The sequence below is a fragment of the Alligator sinensis genome, unplaced genomic scaffold (assembly GCF_000455745.1).
Source record: "Alligator sinensis unplaced genomic scaffold, ASM45574v1 scaffold223_1, whole genome shotgun sequence".
Classification (NCBI taxonomy): Eukaryota; Metazoa; Chordata; order Crocodylia; family Alligatoridae; genus Alligator; species Alligator sinensis.
The window spans coordinates 2,720,660-2,739,376 of record NW_005841936.1 but is presented as its reverse complement, the minus strand read 5'-3'; the positions used below and the strand labels follow the sequence as shown (position 1 = coordinate 2,739,376).

Genomic DNA, 18,717 nt, shown 5'->3' with positions numbered 1-18,717 from the left:
TTGCTCCACCTTAAAAATGGTGGCCTTGGTTGTGATACGGCTGTGAAATTGGGAGCCTTGGCTGTGTTACAGCCATGTGATCAGCCTTGCAGCCCATGAATTTGGTAGGTCACTACTTATGAAAGTTGCAGTCTCTACAATGTTAAACAAAGTGTTTTGGATAAGGTTAGTCCTCCAAAATAATTTTTTCAAAGTTGCATGATAAAACCAGCATGTGAACAAAAAGCTAAATGCTGTTAGTTTTCCATTGTCATCAGATGTCTTCATTATTTTTAACTCCTGTGATTGTTACTTTTGTAGCAGCATAATTGTATAAAATTGCTTCAAATACAAAATGATACACACAAAGTAAATCTCACACTGTGTGTCCAGGAACTCTTTTGCAGACAACAGTATTTTAAAACATTGTCACCAATATTTCAATATAAACTGCAATATGCATGTATCTTTAAAAAACAGACTTACAACAAAACAACAGAAAAAAAAGAAAGCTGGTGTATGATTAGTGGCCTTCGTGATAGACCCTATGGGGGGAGGTTGAGAGAGATGAATCTCTTCAGTCACAAGAGATGGCTGAGGGGAGATCTTGTGGCCGCCTATAAATTTATTAGGGGAGGTCAACAGGGAATAGGGGAAGTGCTGTTTAATAAGGTGCCCCAGGGAGTGACTAGGAATAACGGGTGTAAACTAGTTGAGAGTGGATTTAGGTTAGATATTAGGAAGAAATTTTTCACAGTAAGAGTGGCCAGGATCTGGAATGGGCTTCCAAGAGAGGTGGTGCTATCACCTAGCTTGGAGGTCTTCAAGAGGAGGCTAGATAGTCACCTGGCTGGGGTCATCTGACCTCGGTCCTCTTACCTGCCAGGTGCAGGGGGTCGGACACAATGATACATTGTGGTCCCTTCCAACTCTACAATCTATGAATCTATGGTGTCTTAATGTCCATCACTCAACTACAGTTGCATGTTGGTGCACTGATGTAAAGCTTAGGGACACTACTTAGGTTGGGGTGGGCAATTATTTTGGCTGGAGGGCCACTTAATGAGTTTTGGTGAGCTGTCAAGGACCACAATGGTAGCTCCACCCTCTAGTCGCCATCTTAGGACTGGAACTCCCACCCCCTAACCCCTGACCTTTGCCACCCAAAGTCCCTCCCCTTGCTCCAGAAGTACTTCTTTTGGGTGGAAAGGTGCTCTCATCTTGAAATTGGAAAAAAACTCAAACACCTACTTATTTTAATTTTATTTAAAAAAATACTTTAGTCCTGTTTTGTGTGTGTTTGTGTAGTGTATCTTGAGACAATTGCATAATAGATCAAAATACAGTCTTACTATTGCATACTGTTTGTGCAGGGGCAGTAAGGGAATGTATGTTGGGGGGGTGTGCTTGGGGAGTGGGTGTGTGGTGAGGTGTGGAGATGTGTGTGCACGGTGTGGCTATGGTGGGTGCAGTGTGGGGGGGCTGGGTGTGGAGGGGTGTGGGTGGGGGCTGGAATGGGTGTGTGTGTGTGTGTGTGTGTGTGTGTGTGCGCGCGCGTGTGTGCACATACAGGGGGTCTTCACAGTTCCTGGATCATGCGAGTCCCTGGATCTGCCGGTGGTGGCAGGGGGGGGGGGGGGCCCCCCCCCCCCCCCCCCCCACCCGAATCCCTGGCCGCAAGTAGAGGCAGCATGCAGGACCAGCCCAGCCCAGCCCCAAAGTGCGCAGCTCCTGCCCAAGTCCCTGGCCGCACATAGAGGCAGCATGCAGGGCCAGCCTGACCCAGCCCCATAGCTCATGGCTCCCTGCACTCCCATCCTTTCCCCCAGTGGGAGCCCCTGGCCCTGGCCCCGTGGGGCACTTCCCTGAATTCCCACTCTCCCAGGCCAGGAGGCTGGAAGCAGCCACAAAAGCCTCTGCCAGACAGATGCTTCTTGTCTCCAGTGCCCCCTAGCTCAGGGCTGGGGTAGGTCAGGCCGGGCTGGGGTGGAGGGGGTGGTTATTTAGCAACCAGAGGCACACCTCCTGCAGGGACATGCTGGTTTGTAGAGGGGCAGCCCAGGACCAAGGCTTACAGAGGGCTTATGGAGAAGCCCCACAGGCCAGACAAAATTGCCTGGCAGGCCGAATTTAGCCCGCAGGACATATTTTGCACCCCCATCTAGGTCCTAATTGGCAATGTTCAATGTCCTATAATGAAATAATTCAACTTCTAGTGAAAAGGGAAAAAAAAACACACAACAAAGCCCAAAGTCAAACAAAACAAAAGTCCAAGAACCCCCATGAGATATAAATGTTTTATAGAAAAAAGCTACTTCTTTAGTTTAGAATGTTCTGACTAGCATATCATTTTGCGCTCAGATTAATAATGTAGTAGTATACCAATCATTCTGCTTCTATTTGCTTGTGTGCAAAAAAACCTCTATAGTTGCTATGAAAAAGACAAACTGTAATGGACTGGATGTCAGAAAATATATATTAAATAATGCACTTTCAATGTTTTCACCTTAGGTTTTCATAACATTAATTTTAGAAGAGATAAAAATCAAACAAATATTTCACATATTACACACACACACGATACACACACGATAAGATGCATTTTTATGCATTTTAATGATGACACTCCATTCAGACAACAAAATAGGACAAGTTTCCACTTTCAATAAATATAATCAATATATATTTTTAACAAAAATACAACATGTGTTCTGCTCATAGATTGTACCAGTTTGGGATAGTGGTGGTGACACTCAGATGTTGATGAAAGCAGATATAGATGAAGTCAACAATAATCTCCTAACATAAAATATGAGTAAAAATCAATGTCATTTTGAAGATAAACATGCATTTTTATACTAATAAATAATGCTATAAATCCTGCTGTATTGGATTGCAAATGATGTCAGCTGAATAAAATTGCATGACATGGGATTTACTTATCCTGTATGTTCACGGAAACAACTTGTTCTCTGACAGCACTCATTCTTGGCAATTTATTGCAGCTGTCAGCAGCCAATTTGTTCAGATTACTACTATGCATAAAGGTGTAACAATCATGAGGATTTATTAGCTGATTATCATAAAGGTGACAGAGTCAGGATTGCCTTAAAAATGCAGGTGATAAGAAAGTTAAATAATTACATGGAGATTAAAATCATTTCACCTTCATTTTTATCTTAATATTAGCTGCTAACATAAGCTGCCTAAACACACTACAGTATATGGTTTTAGAATATTAGTTTATTTTCTGACTCAGTGAAGGACCAGAAACCACTTGCTTGTAGTTTTGAAAGCAAGGTTATTACAGTTTCCAGGAGCTCGAAGGGGCTGTATTTCCTGCAGGGTGCAATACTGCCTGCTGCCACATGATGGGTAAAGGGCAGCAGGAGGCAGCATTCCCTGAAGGGTGCACTACTGTGCCCCTGGCTTCTTTACTTTCCATTCCATCCAGGAAGAGCACACACCAACTGCTGAAACTTCCTTAGCCTGATGAAGGGTTTTTGAACTCGAAAGCTTGCTTAATAACTATTCTCCAACTATTTGGGTTGGTTTAATAAAAGATATCAAATTCACCCAAGGAACCTTGTCTGCCTATGTCCTTAGACCAACACGACTACAACCTATACCCCTGCTACTGTGAGTGTTAAACTTGAGCGGAGATTATTAAACTTGTTCACCAAACTGCATGATCTGAACACACATACTATTTACTGTTCATGTAAAAAGTATATCATAAGGATTTGGTGAATGTTTCTTCAACTCATTAGTATAAGTGACTGATTTTCCCCAAATATTTTGGTAGCTCAGAAAATCATCCCACTATTTTTGTACTTTTCTGACCCTAAGCCATCTTCCTGTAAGCCTCCAAGCTCTGTTGCTCAGCAGAATAAACATTTACTTAGCCTCCTGTTCCCATATATTTTGGTTCCCTTGAGTTTTCCTATGAGTTTCAGAGGGTGGTTGTCTGCCTTTTCTTTCCATTGCCTAAAACTAAGTCCTAGTCTCTGTATTTAAGAAGCTAAATAACTCTGTCAACTGATAGGGATCAATGTTCCCTGTTAGACCCCGACTCCATGAGGTGCCCAACGACTAGGGAGACGATGATCCAATTGCCCATGGATCCTGTTACTCATTAGCCACAGCAAGCAGGGAGCAAACACCAGCATGCATTGCTCTCAGTAGCTTTATTCAGAATGGAGACAGCTTTGTACTAGCTCCCAAAAAACCCAACAAACCGGGGATCCGCTCCGAACAATAGTTGTTTTCACATTTATACACTTAGGTTCATACTTATTAACATTTACTCTGCTTATGACCCTCCTTTGGTTCCACCCATTTCTCCTTCCATCTCAAGCTCTGCCTCTGTTTACTGTTTGCTTCCTTAGCATGGTATTGCCTATGCATTTCATTTGTTTATATGCCTCTTTGCTAAGAGTGCATGCCTAAGACGTTGACCTCCAGTCATCTCCCAGTCAACTGTGGTTTCTTGCTGGTTTTTTTTGCTGACTTTAGCACCATCTCCAAGGCCGTACTTCTGCTTTGTCCCCTAACAATAGCTTGGTCTGTATCCTATTTTTATAAAACGCATCATGCCCTTTGCACCCTAATCTTTTGTTAGGAATCCGCTTACTTAAGCATTAGCAAAGTTAGTTACTTTTAATATATATCCAGCCTTGTGACTAACAGCTTTTGCTGAGACACAGGAAAAAACTTTTATTCAGCTGCACACCCAGCACCCTGCCAAAATCCAAATATCATTACCCTAACATTCCCCTCACCTGATTCTCCAGGTCTGAAAATATATTTGCATCCTAGTTCCTTCACAAATCTCTCATTCAAAATTACCTGACAACCCAAATTAGCAATTTAAACAGTTTAGTTTGGGGATTGCACATGGTCACAACATACGCTGAAATGCAAGTTTTAGCAAATTTCAAGATACAGTTACATTTCAGATTAATGACAATTTATCCTTATTCTTCCTTACCTAAAAAATTTCACCTGTTCATAAACAGTAGTATAGACAGTTCAAATGTTATGTAGTTCAAACTAAAAGTAACTTTGGGGGTAAATAATGCAATAAATTAAAAGTGGGAAAGCAAAAGGTTGTTTTTTCTATTTATTTCACTTTATTTGAGGACTCTTACTTAATATTATGGCTTCACTACTCTAATGATATAAAAAGGGACATTTGGTTGTTATTCTCCCTGTAACATATGAAAGGAATCTGGTTCACATCAGTTTACAATACTTTCATTTCATAGCAGGATTGCTGTTGCAGGTTATCTCACAATGGGAAATGCTTACATTAAAAAAAGTGTTCCAAATCAGAATGAAAATGATAATTTTCAAAATGTCCTGAAAAGAGAAAACTCCAAATTCCAGGACATTCCTCATGCTATTCCTGGCTCCAGAGTACTTGGAGTTATCTCCTGGAATTGTCAACCACAGCCAGAAATCTAGATCCAAGAACTTACATCAGTCATTCTCAGCCTTCTTAGATTGGAGGTACCCCTCCATAATTTTAATGAATTGATCAGGACCCCATTTCAAAAAATAAATGCACTTATTACAGTGTTTTTCTCTTTGCAGAGGAGGTGGGTAGCAGGTAGGAAGGTATGAGCTTGAGCCTGAGTCTGCACTTATCTCCTCACATCTGTTTATCTTATACCTCAAAAGATCTCACCCTTCAAAAGATCTCATGGCATTCTGGGGGGCCTTGGCACCCTGGTTGAGAACCACAGCATGATGCTACAGCAACAACTACAAGGGCTTCTAAGCTAATAGCTCTGCAAAAGTGACTATTTGGAAGACCAGGTTCACCAGCAGCCTGTCAGCCAAGCTGGCATGAGTAAAACAGGGTTCTAGTTGAACCTTGACTGTGCGTCACTGGAATTTCATTGAAAACCATGTTTCTGCAAAAATATTCCGTTTGAGGAATTGACGTTTTTCACATTAAAGCAGAATAGTTGGAAAAATCCAAACTAGAGCTAGTGCTGACATGCACTAGAAACATGACAGCAAATGTCTAAATGCTAACAACTTTTCCAAGACCCACAAAGCAGCTTGTTGCCTCATATTGTTGCCCACTACAGTTTCTGCTGACACTCAGGTATGCTATTTTCTTTCAGTGGAAACTCCCTCCTTAGCATTGCTTCTCTCTTACCATACTTTCACCAGATATGACAGTCAATCATAACAGAGTCATGAATTTCCTCTTGATAAATCTGTGCTGAGTAGATAACAGTTAGTTCTTGAATATTATTCAAAATGGTAAGAACACAAAAAGATCAAAAGGAAGATGTTCCACCACTCAGTGAGACAAGAGGAACAGTCTTCAGTTTTTCTTCCTAAGTATATCACCTCCCCTGGTATGTCACTTCATTCCTATTACTTAAAGCAGGGTTCAGTAAGCTATAGCCCCTGTGCTAAATCCCACAAAGAGGTTGGATCTAGCCCATGAAGGCCCAATCTGGACTGGGGCAGCAATGAGAATCAAGCAGAATAGAGCTGCACCAAGCCACTCATACTCTCTGCAGCATCCCACCCTCCCTCCCCTCCCCACAACTTTATGCCTATGTTTACCTTCACTCTAGACAGCCTTGGTATCTGTAATGAAGTTAATGGCAGGTAAGGTGGGTGCTTGGAGAGACAGAGATTTGTCACCCAGTAGTCCACGGCAGTGGGTTGGGTCAGAAACTCCAGCCTGCAGCAGCAAAAAATTGCCAACCCTTGCCTTACAGCATAGGAACCCAAATCATGGTAAGGAACCCATTGTTCCAGGCACTATAGAAACACAACAAGAAGAGAGTCCCTGACCCCAAGAGCTTACAAGCCAAATATAAAACCAGAGACAACAGACAGATAAAGTTAATGGGGGGTAGGAAGTTGTAGTAGTATATTACCAGATTTTTGTAGGCATCACGGCAAAAGAGAATTTTAAGGCAGGATCTAAAGGAAGTATCTGAACAAAGCATCTAAAGGAAGGATCTGCACAGTCCTACACTTAGGACGAAACAATCCCAAGCACCGGTACAGGCTGAGGCCTGCCTAGCTAAGGAGAAGCTCTGAAGAAAAGGACCTGGGGGTTATAGTGGGAAATAAGCTGGATATGAGCCAGCAGTGTGCTCTTGTTGCGAAGAAGGCTAACAGTATACTGGGTTGCATTAGTAGGAGTGTTGCCAGCAGATCAAGGGAAGTGATTCTTCCTCTCTGTTTGGTACTGGTGAGGCCACATCTGGAGTACAGTGTCCTGTTTTAGACCCCCTGCTACAGAAGGGATGTGGACAAATGTGGACAAACTGGAGAGTCCAGCAGAAGGCAACAAAAATTATGAGGGGGGCTGAGGAACATGTCTTATGAGGAGAGGCTGAGGGAACTGGGCTTATTTAGTCTGTAGAAGAGAAGACTGAGGGGGGATTTAATAGCAAACTTCAACTACCCTGAAAGGTGGTTCAAAAGAGGATGGAGCTAGACTGTTCTCAGTGGTGACAGGTGACAACAAGGAGCAATGGTCTCAAGTTGCAACAAGGGAAGTTGAGGTTAGATATTAAGAACAACTTCCTCTCTAGGAGGGTAGTAAAGCACTGGAACAGGTTACCCAGAGAGGCTGTGGAATCTCCATGCCTGGAGGTTTTTAAGACCTAGCTAGACAAAGCCTCGGCTGGGATGGTATAATTTGGGATGGTCCTGCTTTGAGCAGGGAGTTGAACTAGATGCCCTCCTGAGGTTCCTTCTAACCCAAATTGTCTATGATTCTATGATTCTAAGATGGATAAAGAGGTTGCTCTGTGGATGTTCACAGGGGACTCTTCCTAAGCATACCGGGTTGCACAGGAAAAAGCAGGAAGATACATGTTTGAAAATTAAGAAAAACTGTGTAGGCTGGCATCAGGCACTAAATAGAGAGGGAACTTGACCTCTCAACATCAAATGAAACATGACAGATACAGAGAAGACAAGTCCTTTATATTTGATGAGATGGAGAAGAAGGAGCCAATGGAGAAATGCAGAAAGAAGAGCAACGGAACCAAAGCAATAGAGAAGAAAAGTGATCTTTGAAGCAGCATTCTGAATGGCTGTATTTAGGGCAATCCTAATTGTCAGGGCCGGAGAAAAATATGTTCTAATAGGTTTGATATGAGCCAATGAGATTGTACACAAGAGTTTTAGCTGTGTGGATGGATAGGAAAGGTTGTTTAACTGAGCAAGGACAAACATACTTATACCATTGGGTATACCCACTAGTCAACACAAGTCAGCTGATCTAGTTTAAATGTTTCATCTGTGAAGATATAACTGCAGTAATTTACCCCGAATGAAAAAGAGCTAGGATAGACAAATAAAACAATAGCACTTGATTCAGCTGTACTTCAGTATGTCTCTCTTCCTTTTGAAATGGTGCAACTCTTTTGTCTATACACCCTGTACAAGTTTTATGCAGAAACAATCTGCAAGACAAATGTAAATCAGGATGCAAAGACTTATTAGATAGGTCCAAGCTGAAGATGAGGTCCAAGTAATTGGCAGGATAATAGTGTTATCAGCAGTGATTAAGAAAGAAATTAGCAGGAAATGTTTGGGTGTGTGGGTATAAAGGAGGCATATAAATCTCTGTTTTAGTTCAAGGTCAACCTGGATGGCAGCTAGACAACCATAAGGAGATTTCAGAAAGATGTGTCAAAATTTTAGTTTGTGCAGAAGGAGACAGGTCAGGAGTAGAGAGACAGATTTCTTAAATATGGTAGTTACCGTTTACATTTAGAGCAGCTTACCAAGAACTAAGATATAGAGGAATAGGAGAAGGGGACCAAACTTTGTGGAACCGTCACACGAAGTTGCAGGAGTATAAAGCAGACTCTTCAAAGGCCAGGCTGAAGGAAGGAAAAGAGCTCAGGGAGGCCAGGCTCATAAAAGCCAAGGAATATCTCAAGAAAAGCATGGTTTACTGTACTGAAGCAGAAGAAATATCAAGGAGTAAAGGTTCTAAGCTTTGTCCAAGAAAAGATTTGTTTAGCCATTTCAGTATTTATATAAGACATATTACTTATTTTTCTAATAATTGATCATAACAACCATATACATTTAAAAATTAGACTTCAAAGCAGTCCTTTGAAGAAAAGCATTCTCATCCTATTATGCCGCAGGGGCATATTAGACTGCAAACTCATAGCAGCAAGGACCTTTTTTATTTGTAAAGTCCTAAAGCACCTTAGGGATAATAACATTTGAAAATTATTAATAATCACTATTAATAAATAAAGAGCTGCTATGTTGGTAGAATTCTGCAGTCAAATATGTGCAGTCTAATCTCATCAACGTCTGGGAAAGAACAGTTGTGGATGAATAGAAAAAAAGAATCATACCAGCTACACTACCAAAACAAGATGTTAGAGAACTTTAAAATAAATGTATTATCTCATTAATATAAGGTCCCATTGTAGAAAGTAAAATCTTAATATATATTTTTTAAATGACTTGATTTAATATTAAGACCATTGTAAAATATAGTCTTTAAATCTATTTTGACTCTTCATGTTGCATAACAGACTGGCTCCAGGCAAAGGCAACATTTAATATTGTATGACCAATCTGCCCCATTACCTAATGTGGTAAACAAAGAGGCACACAAGCATGTGGGGGGTGGAGAGTAACAAAAAGATAATCACATTGACATGGAAAAAATAGGGGTCAGTTCATAGGAATTCCATTATACATTCAACAATGACTAATTCTGCTAGTTACAATACATCAATGTACTAGTCATAGCATCTCCAAGTTTTCAATATTGTAGTCTCACAGACAACTAACTGAAAGAAATAGGATTAATTATTACTGAGTGCGTTGGTGGTCAAAATTCACATTAAACACACAAAAAGTAACTGTATATTTGGACTTTCCAAATAAAAGTAAGTTATTTAGCTTGGGCCCCCCCCCCCCCCCCCCCCCCCACTGTTGGCTACTACAGTTGGGCTGGATTTACCAAGATCTACCATAGTATACTGAACTTGCCAGCTAAGACTTATATACTTTCCTGAACCCTGAGAGAGATCTTAAAGAATCAGTCCTTGAGAATTTAATTGGGTGAATGATCAGATTTCATTGCCTGAGAGGTTGTGTGCAGGGTTTTAAGAAGATTATTTCATTCATAAATCAGATTAAAAATGAGGATGCATTTTAATCTCACCACTGTTTTATAATTATTTCAGTACTGGCCCCAACCCAGAAAATGTTGCCGTATGGAACCCCCTGCATCTTGATGGTATTTCAAAATGCAGTATTTCCACTTTTGAAAAATCTAAGTCAATGAATTGGTAAAATCTGCCACCTACTGGTCAAGCAAAATATTATTTTTAGAGCACCACATTGAAGACTGTAACATAAAAGCTGCAAAATGTGCTTATACTTTGTAAAAACCCAGTATTTTCTTTATAACAAGAACAAATGGTTATAAAAAAACAGTTTCAACAAAATCCGTTTTAATCATCTGTTCCCATCCCCAGAGTACTAGTAGGCTGTAATTGCACAAACCTGCCAATAAAATCATCCCTCTTGCCAGCATCTTTGTCCCACACAGTAATATCAATAATTCCACCTCTCTCTTCATAGAGATGAAAGTCAAACTGCTCTCTCCACTGAGGATTCAAAGTTTTTGGCACAATCTAAAAGGAGAGTAAAGAAAGTCATTATTGCATTGTACAGCCATGTTCTTTCTTGAACAGTAAAATTAATCTTTGGGTTCTGCCCAGAAAGTATTTTTCATGCAATTAATAGCTTTAATAGGGAGACTTTTTAAACATTTTTTTTTAAATGAGGCCACTGATCAATGTCTTGATCCTGTTTGGGCAAATCATCTGCCTCCAGGATCTCACAGCTCTTCACCACTGGAAATCTCTAGGAACAATGGATTTGTCCTGGGAACTGAACCATTTTTCTCTAGACTAATGATTCTTTGTCCTGAGTGACAGGTAAGTGACAAAGTTGTCTTTCTAAAACAAAGGCAGAACAAAACACCTTAAGAAGACAAATAGATGGATACTGAAAACACTTAACCGGGACCTGAAGTTCACCAGATCTGCACCATCTCTTCTTCTTTTCCCAGTCATTATTATGCTCAGGGAAAATTAATTTACCAAGATAATTTGTTGTTTGTTTATTTAATTATAGGAGCAGACTGAGAGAGGTATTTTTAAAAGTGTAACCTCCTTTCCTTGTGCAATGCAGATAAAATGATATAGCTGGAGTGGTAATATTCATACCAGTTACCTCTAAAATGTCATAGCAATCCTGAGTAGAGGCCTTTCTAGAACAAAAGGTTATCTAGTCTCCTCCATTAGAGTTCAATAACAGTAGTAACTCCAGAATTGAGCCAGAATGGAAGCTGGCCCAACACATTCTTTATAAGTCAATACATAATTTTAATGATTTATATAAAAGCAGGGCTGAGAAGGACCTCCAAAGGTCATCTATTCCAACCCCCTGCTTGAGGAAGGATCACCCCTATCCAAATCATCAGGTCCAATCAGCCCCGTCACACAACTATTAGGCATATTGCCCCAAAACACCAACAACACCCTAACCTGCCACAGGAAAGCAAGGGGATGAGGGCTATCAGTGTACAGCTCTTGTAAGGGTTGCTAAAATACCCTTGAGAGATCCATCCTCCCCCATTACTACAGAGAAAGGCAAAACCCCCCACAGCACATACTAATTTGACAATGGAGTAAAGTTCCTTCTTGATCCAAAATATGGTGGTCAGTCTGACCCTAAACAGAAGGGCAAAACCCTCTAATCAGAACCTCTGGGTTTTAGTCCCAGTAAAACCACTGGCATACCCACCCAAATCCTCAACCTTGGCTGCAGTCAAAACAAAAGCTTATAAAAGCAATCCCTTTTCCTCCTTCCCTGCTTCCACGCCAGTAGCAACAGGTGGGGAAAAATTCCTTCCCCACTTCATGTGGCCACCAGCAAAGCCCACAAGCATGGGAAAAAACAAATACTCTATGAGCTGGGGCCAGCAAGCACAACTCCACACATATCATCCCCTATCTAGGTAGCCAGAACCCCTCTCTCAGTACCCCCTCCATAAGTTTATCCCACATTCTTTAATCTTTCATAACTAAGCTGGTTGTGGAGCTCTGCTTCATTATCCTGCTGCTGTATATGGTCTTCTCCAATATCCACCCAATCTGGACTGCAGAACTCTTTTCATGATCTCCCAGTGATCTATGTGGGTGTGGGGGGATCCTGGACTTCTATTTAAAGAGCACTGCAGGCATTACTTCTCCTATATCATCCCTGACCAATGCTTATATAACCTCTTCTTGAAAACCTCCAGTGATGGAGATTCCACAATGTTCCTAGGCAGTCTGTTCCACTGCCTCACCGTTCTAACAATGAAGATTTTCCTGATAGCTAATCTAAGCCTACTTTGCCGGAACTTCAAGCCACTGGTATACATCCTGCTGTCTACAAACAGGAGAAATGTGTTCTTCCTCTTCTTTATGGCAGCCTATAATGGAGTGGGAAGGGGGTCAAGGACCCCTGTAACTTTCCCTTTTAAAGAGCAGCAGGCCAGGGCTGCAATATGTTGCCAGCAGCTGAGGGAGGACCACCTGCAAGAAATTGAGCAAGCAAGGGAGATAAAGACAGGAATAGCTGAGCTATAAGCAGTGGTTGGGGGGGAAAGCTGCTTTACAACAAGCTACAAGCACAGTAGTTAAATAGTTTCTAGGGGTCGGAAGGGACCTGAACAGATCATCTAGTCTGACCCCCAAGTTGTGAAGAGCAACTGAGGAGACAGCAGTAGGCAAGAGCAGGCTGATTAGTGGGCTAAAAGGAAACCTCTCTGCCCAGTTTTGGAGATCATGTGACTGGAAGTGGTGACGCCCAGGGTACTAGAAGCCTGATTTCTAGGCCACAGAGTCAGTCTGGTCCTGAGTTCTGCAGATGGAAGCTCTTATAAACCCAAGCTGCTGGAGAGGGGAACACCAGCAAACACAGGCATCCAGAAGAGCTGCAGGGTGCCAAATGATAGAGGGTAGGAGTTTGTGGTGACTCAGAAGGGTGCAAGCATTTTGCTAAGGAACAATTTCTTTGATAGCTGTTAAAGCTGTAAATCATAGGTGTGGCTGAAGGGGAGGCAGGAGACCAAGGTGGAATGCTACCTGTGTTCTACTCTCTGCTTGAAGCAGCAGGCTTAGAGCCTAGGTAGGACCACTGGTCAGGGCGAAGGCTAGTGTGGGAGAGCAGGACCAGTAGGAATAGACCACAGTGGATGCCAATCAGGCACTAAGCATTTTAGTTGTGGACCTAGAGCCCAGTGGATAGGACTGTACGCGAAGATTGGAAGCGACTCAAAGGGAGGTAGAAAACCATGGAGGGAGGTAGTGGGTGCTCAATGTTCTGAGTTGTGGGCTAAGGGCCTGGTGGATCGAGGCAGGGCTGACCAGGCAGTCCAGAGGACTGAGTTGGGGAGCTAGATCATGGAGATAAGTGAGCAATTTGCTTAAGACTGAGACTAAGAAGAGGTGGCCTGCTCAGGACATGGACCAAGAGCCCAATGATGAGCAGGGCAGAGTAAAGCACCTCAAGGCTCACTCTGGTTTCGGAGGGTAGCTTCTCAAATTTATATCCATTTTTTCCATCGAGTTGTGGCAGGAAAGGTAGCAGAGCGGTACCCGGGAAGGCCAGAGTGGGAGAAAATTGAACAAATGTGGTCACTAGGGGGTGTCAACCCTCTAACAGTGAGTCCTTCCATGCAGCCCTTCAGATGTTTGAAGACTGCTCTTACTTCCCCTCTTAACTGACAAGCTGAACATACCTATTTATTTCAAACTCTCTTCATCTGGCTTGCCTTCCAAACCTTTTATCATTTTTTTCACCAATGTCTGGACCCTCTAACTTTTCCACACCCTTTTAAAAGTGTGAAGCCCCAAACTGCACATAATACTCTACATTTGACCTAACCCACACCAAGTAAAAGGCACTATCAGCTCCCATATCTTGCACCTAATGGGTGCCTATAGATGTACAGTGAGGCTGCTCCAACACACTGTAATTACAGCACATTGAAGCAGACTTGATTAATCCAGTCTGCTGGAGTGTGGTAATTATCATGCTCCAACAGACTCCAGCTTCATATGCATCAGTCCCTGTGCTGAAAAAAGGCAGCGGGAGCACTTTAACTAAAGCTCATTCAACCCCTCTTAAATGGCCCATGTGATGCTCCAGGCACTTTAATTACAGTGGCTTTCAGAGCTGCTCTAATTAAAGTGCTCCCCCCACTCTCAGAGCACATGTATAAGCACCCTAAGTTCTTACTGATGCACCCCAAAACCATATTCACCATTTTACAGCTGCATCATAGTACAAACTCATATGGGTCTGTGATCCACCAAGACTCTTAAATCTTTTTCTGTAGTGCTGCCATGTAGCCACATGTCACTCATTTTGTATATGCCTTTTTGACTATTCTTCCTGAAGTATAGCACCTTGCATTTGTCAGTACTGAACTTCAACCTGCTGGCTCTAACTCGGCTTTTCAATCTATCAAGATCCTTCGGAATTTCACTCCTGTTCCAGTATGTTCACAATCCTTCCCAGTTTTATGTTGTCCAGTAAATTACCAGGTATTAAGATTAGGTAAATTGGTCTGTAATTCCCTATGTCTACCTTTTCTCATTTTGGCCCTCTTGCAGTCCTCTAGTACCTTGCCTGTCTCCCCTGACTTGGGCAATATTATGCCCCAAGATTCCCCTCTGCCATTAGTACCTTAGTATGATTAGACCCTGCTATCCTTACTTTCTTTATACCAGTGGTTTTCAACTTTTTTTCTTTTGCAGACCCCTTAAAAATTTTGAATAAAGATATGGACCCCTTTGGAAATTTTGAACGAAGGTGCAGAGCCCTTTGAATTGTAAGTGTGGGTATTCACATACTTTTGATTGATCATAGTCATCTTTCACAGACCCCTTAGACATAGTCTGTGGACAGGGTTTATCTGTATATTTAGAGAACTGGACTTGATAGCGCAGGGGTACCCTTCCAGTCCTATCTTACTATATGGGATTGCATTTCAAGTCCAATTATTAAGCATAGTTATACAGACATTTCCAAAGAACAGCTCTACTTGTTCACCTCGGACCTAGAATAGTGTTTGTTTTTTTCTGAGCAAAAAGCCAAGGCTACAGAAAATAGTACTTTTTAGGCTGAAAAAGAATATTGAACATGAGTCAGAGGTGTAACGAAGCCATCAACAAGGCCAATCGCACCTTGTCATGCGTTAGCAGATGCATGACCAACAGATAGAGAGAGGTGATGCTCCCCCTCTATGCAGCATTGGTCAGGCCACAGTTGGAGTATTGTATCCAGTGTTGGGCACCGCACTTCAAGAGGGACACAGAGAATCTGGAAAGGGTTCAGAGGAGGGCCACTTGCATGATTAGTGGCTTCCGTGAAAGACCCTACGGGGGGAGGTTGAGGGACCTGAATCTCTTCAGCCTTCACAAGAGATGTCTGAGGGGAGACCTTGTAGCCGCCTATAAGTTTATCAAGGGAGGACAACAGGGAATTGGAGATACGCTATTTACCAGAGCACCCCTAGGAGTAACTAGGAATAATGGGTGTAAACAAGTGGAGACTAGATTCAGGTTAGACATTAGGAAAAAAATTTTTACAGTAAGGGTGGCCAGAATCTGGAATGGGCTTCCAAGGGAGGTGGTGCTATCACCTAACTTGGAGGTCTTCAAGAAGAGGCTAGATAGTCATCTGGCCAGGGTCATCTGACCTTGGTCCTCTTTCCTGCCAGGGGCAGGAGATTGGACACAATGATCCTTTGTGGTCCCTTCTGACTTTACAATCTATGAATCTATGACTATATCTGAATGCCTGCAAAAAGATGCATTTCATTAGTTTCTTTGTAACAGTGTTTGCCAGAAAAGGTCTTGGAGTGGGGAGAGGAGACTTACCATCTATTTAAAAAAATAAGCCCATAGAATGACAGAAGATATGCTCAACTATTTACTGACTGGGTATTATAAACTGGCAAAAACACCGTACCTGATTTTTGTCAGAAAAAATAAATTTTAGAAAAGATGAAAAACACTTTCAAAATATTAAAATTAAATATTTAGATTGACCACCCTGGAAACCAAGTAAAATCCAAGTAGAAAAAGTTTCCTCTTCCTGTCATTTTATCAGGGCTAATCTAAGATATCAAGAGTCAAATTAATATTTGCAGAATTACATTAGGGATGGATTTTGCTTATATTTGGTGACTCAGGGCACTGTGACTCATGTAGGAATGAAGCATATAAACAGTGAACTTTAATAATCATATCCACTGTTCTGGTCCACTATGTACTAGACTAAATCTGTAACTTTGGGACAGATTTTTTTGTGGGCTGTCCTAAATTGTGTTAATGTTGATGGATCCTTAAAGCTATTAATTTAATGTTCCACTTGCATTTCATGGAGCTGTAACAGCACATTGTTTACTCTGAGCAGAGTATCAACCAGCTCACTAGCCCAGGTGGACATTTAGCCTCCATACAGCTGCACTCAACCATTCTCATCCAACCTGGCTAGATAACTAGGTATGCTGTAGCCCTAGCCACATAATTTTTTAAAGAGATGTAAAGGGAATTTTCCATTTGTCAGGATTAATCAATCAGATTGGGTTTTACACCCTCCCTATAGTACCTTGGAAATATGGCCAGTTAATTAGAACAGTGGAAAGGAAAAGAAAAAACTAAACAAAATCCCCTATAAAATATTGTGACTTGCAGACAGTATCCACCTAGTACAAACGGTGTAAGTGGACAACATGCTTTTGGTGTAGACACAAGCAAAGTATCCAAAAAGCTACTAGCACTAAGCCAGACTGGTTTGGTACAAGGTAGATCTTAAGTTTTGTGCAGTTAGAATCATTCTCATACATGCTATCATCCTGCACATGAACCAATAAGAGAATCATAGCATAGTGTAAATTGCTTTTTTGAGAGTGTTGGGAGGCAAGATTAAGTATTGTTTCCTTGACATTATGATGTAATAATACTGCAGTGAGAAATATAACAGTATAACAATGGCATACTGAGAAACCAAGGTAAATTATAATTTTTTTCAATGCCTCATCCTTTTCCACATATTTATTTACACTTCAATTAAAATAATAAAAAGACAAAAGCTCTGTATGCTGTAACAGCTAATTAGTATTACAATAAAATCCAAGCAGAATCCAAATAATCATCCAAGCAGAAAATCACAGATGTTAATTAAAGAAGCAGAATGTATATTTCAGATCATAATTAAAAGACATTACCTTGCTCTTGTATTTCTGATGCCCCAAACGGCACTTCACATAAGGATCACTCAACCCATTTGCATCCATGGCCTTGAGACAACGACCCTCTATCAAAGTGACACTGACTATCCCTCTCCATAGTTGAGATTTTCTGTGAAGGTCTGACAGACGTAAACTCTGGGTCTGAAACTTCAGGTAAAGGATAAACTAGATTTAGTTATAACAAGCACAGATATTTACTATTTGATCTATTATTCAATGTTTTATATAAATATAAAGGGGAAAAAACTTTTCAACTTACGACAAAAGGTTTCTTTAAAAATATGGACTGTGTTAACTCTATTCTAATACAAGATTTTCTTCCCCATTTAACATGGGGAAAAATGCCCCTCATCTTAGAATCACATATCAGGGTATGGGGAAGCAGGCAGTTGCTGTGGCTTTGGCTCCAGCCCCTACCTGGGGTCTGACCAGGAATGCAGCTACCCCCACTGCCTCTGCACCCTGCCACCCCCCACACCCACCAGCCTCTGATCCCCACCTGCCCCTCTCCCTTCCTCCTTTACCCTTGTTCTGTGCTGACAGACTCCATCCACACTGCAGTCTCTGGGACACTGTGCCCAACCCCAGCCCAGCCACATAGCAGCAATGTGGCTGCTCCAGGTGCTGGGCTGGGCTGGGCCCTTGCTCTGTGCCCCGGGCTAGAATGGGGATGGCATAGAACAAGAGTAAGGGGGACATGGGAGGGGGAAGCACAGCAGGAAGCAACTTTCTGAATAGTATTTTAAATTGGTTTTATTTCACAATATTTAAAAAAGGACACCCAATAGTCAATAACTGCTTACAGTTTTCTAATCTTACTCTCACTACATCAAAGTACTTCAGAGACAAGAACATTATTCACAAGTCTTTAACAGGATGACACAATTTAAACAATTTCATAATCAAAATTACTCTAAATTATAATGCCTGTTACAAATTAAATTCATGTTGACGAAATTCTGTAAGTCATCCTTCTCCTAGCCTTCCACAAACCATGTTTTTAAAGAGAGTCTCTTATAAATTCAACACAAAAAAATCAATGTTTTACTTGCAGGGTATGTATACTAACAAGACATTGGTTTATTTCATAAAGCAAAAGCAATTTTAAAAATAGTATGTTTATTTTGTTTAATTGTATTAAATAATTTCCCCTTATATCTAAATGATTAATGGTAGGAGTTTCCTTCTTTTTCAATTTATACATTCCACCAATATGACCATAAATTGAAGGCAGATTCCCATTCCATTTGTAATGCATGTGATAGCTGGTGATGGATAAATATCTCATTAGCTGGATCTTTTAGACCAACTTTGGAATGGGCTTCCAAGGGAGGTGGTGCTCTCCCCTACCCTGGGGGTCCTCAAGAGGAGGTTGGATGGGCATCTGGCTG

The 18,717-nt window shown here is 41.4% G+C and overlaps 1 protein-coding gene across 1 annotated transcript in view; it reads right to left on the bottom strand.

Annotated features, from left to right (window-relative positions):
* The window catches only part of MCTP1 (multiple C2 and transmembrane domain containing 1), a 365,001-nt gene that overhangs the window by 190,659 nt on the left and 155,625 nt on the right, over positions 1–18,717 (bottom strand). Inside the window, exons 7-8 of the mRNA XM_025199103.1 lie at positions 17,303–17,473; positions 10,513–10,643 (exon numbers count right to left, since the gene is read on the bottom strand). Of these exons, the coding sequence (XP_025054888.1) occupies positions 10,513–10,643; positions 17,303–17,473 (302 nt within the window). The remainder of the gene's footprint in view (positions 1–10,512; positions 10,644–17,302; positions 17,474–18,717) is intronic.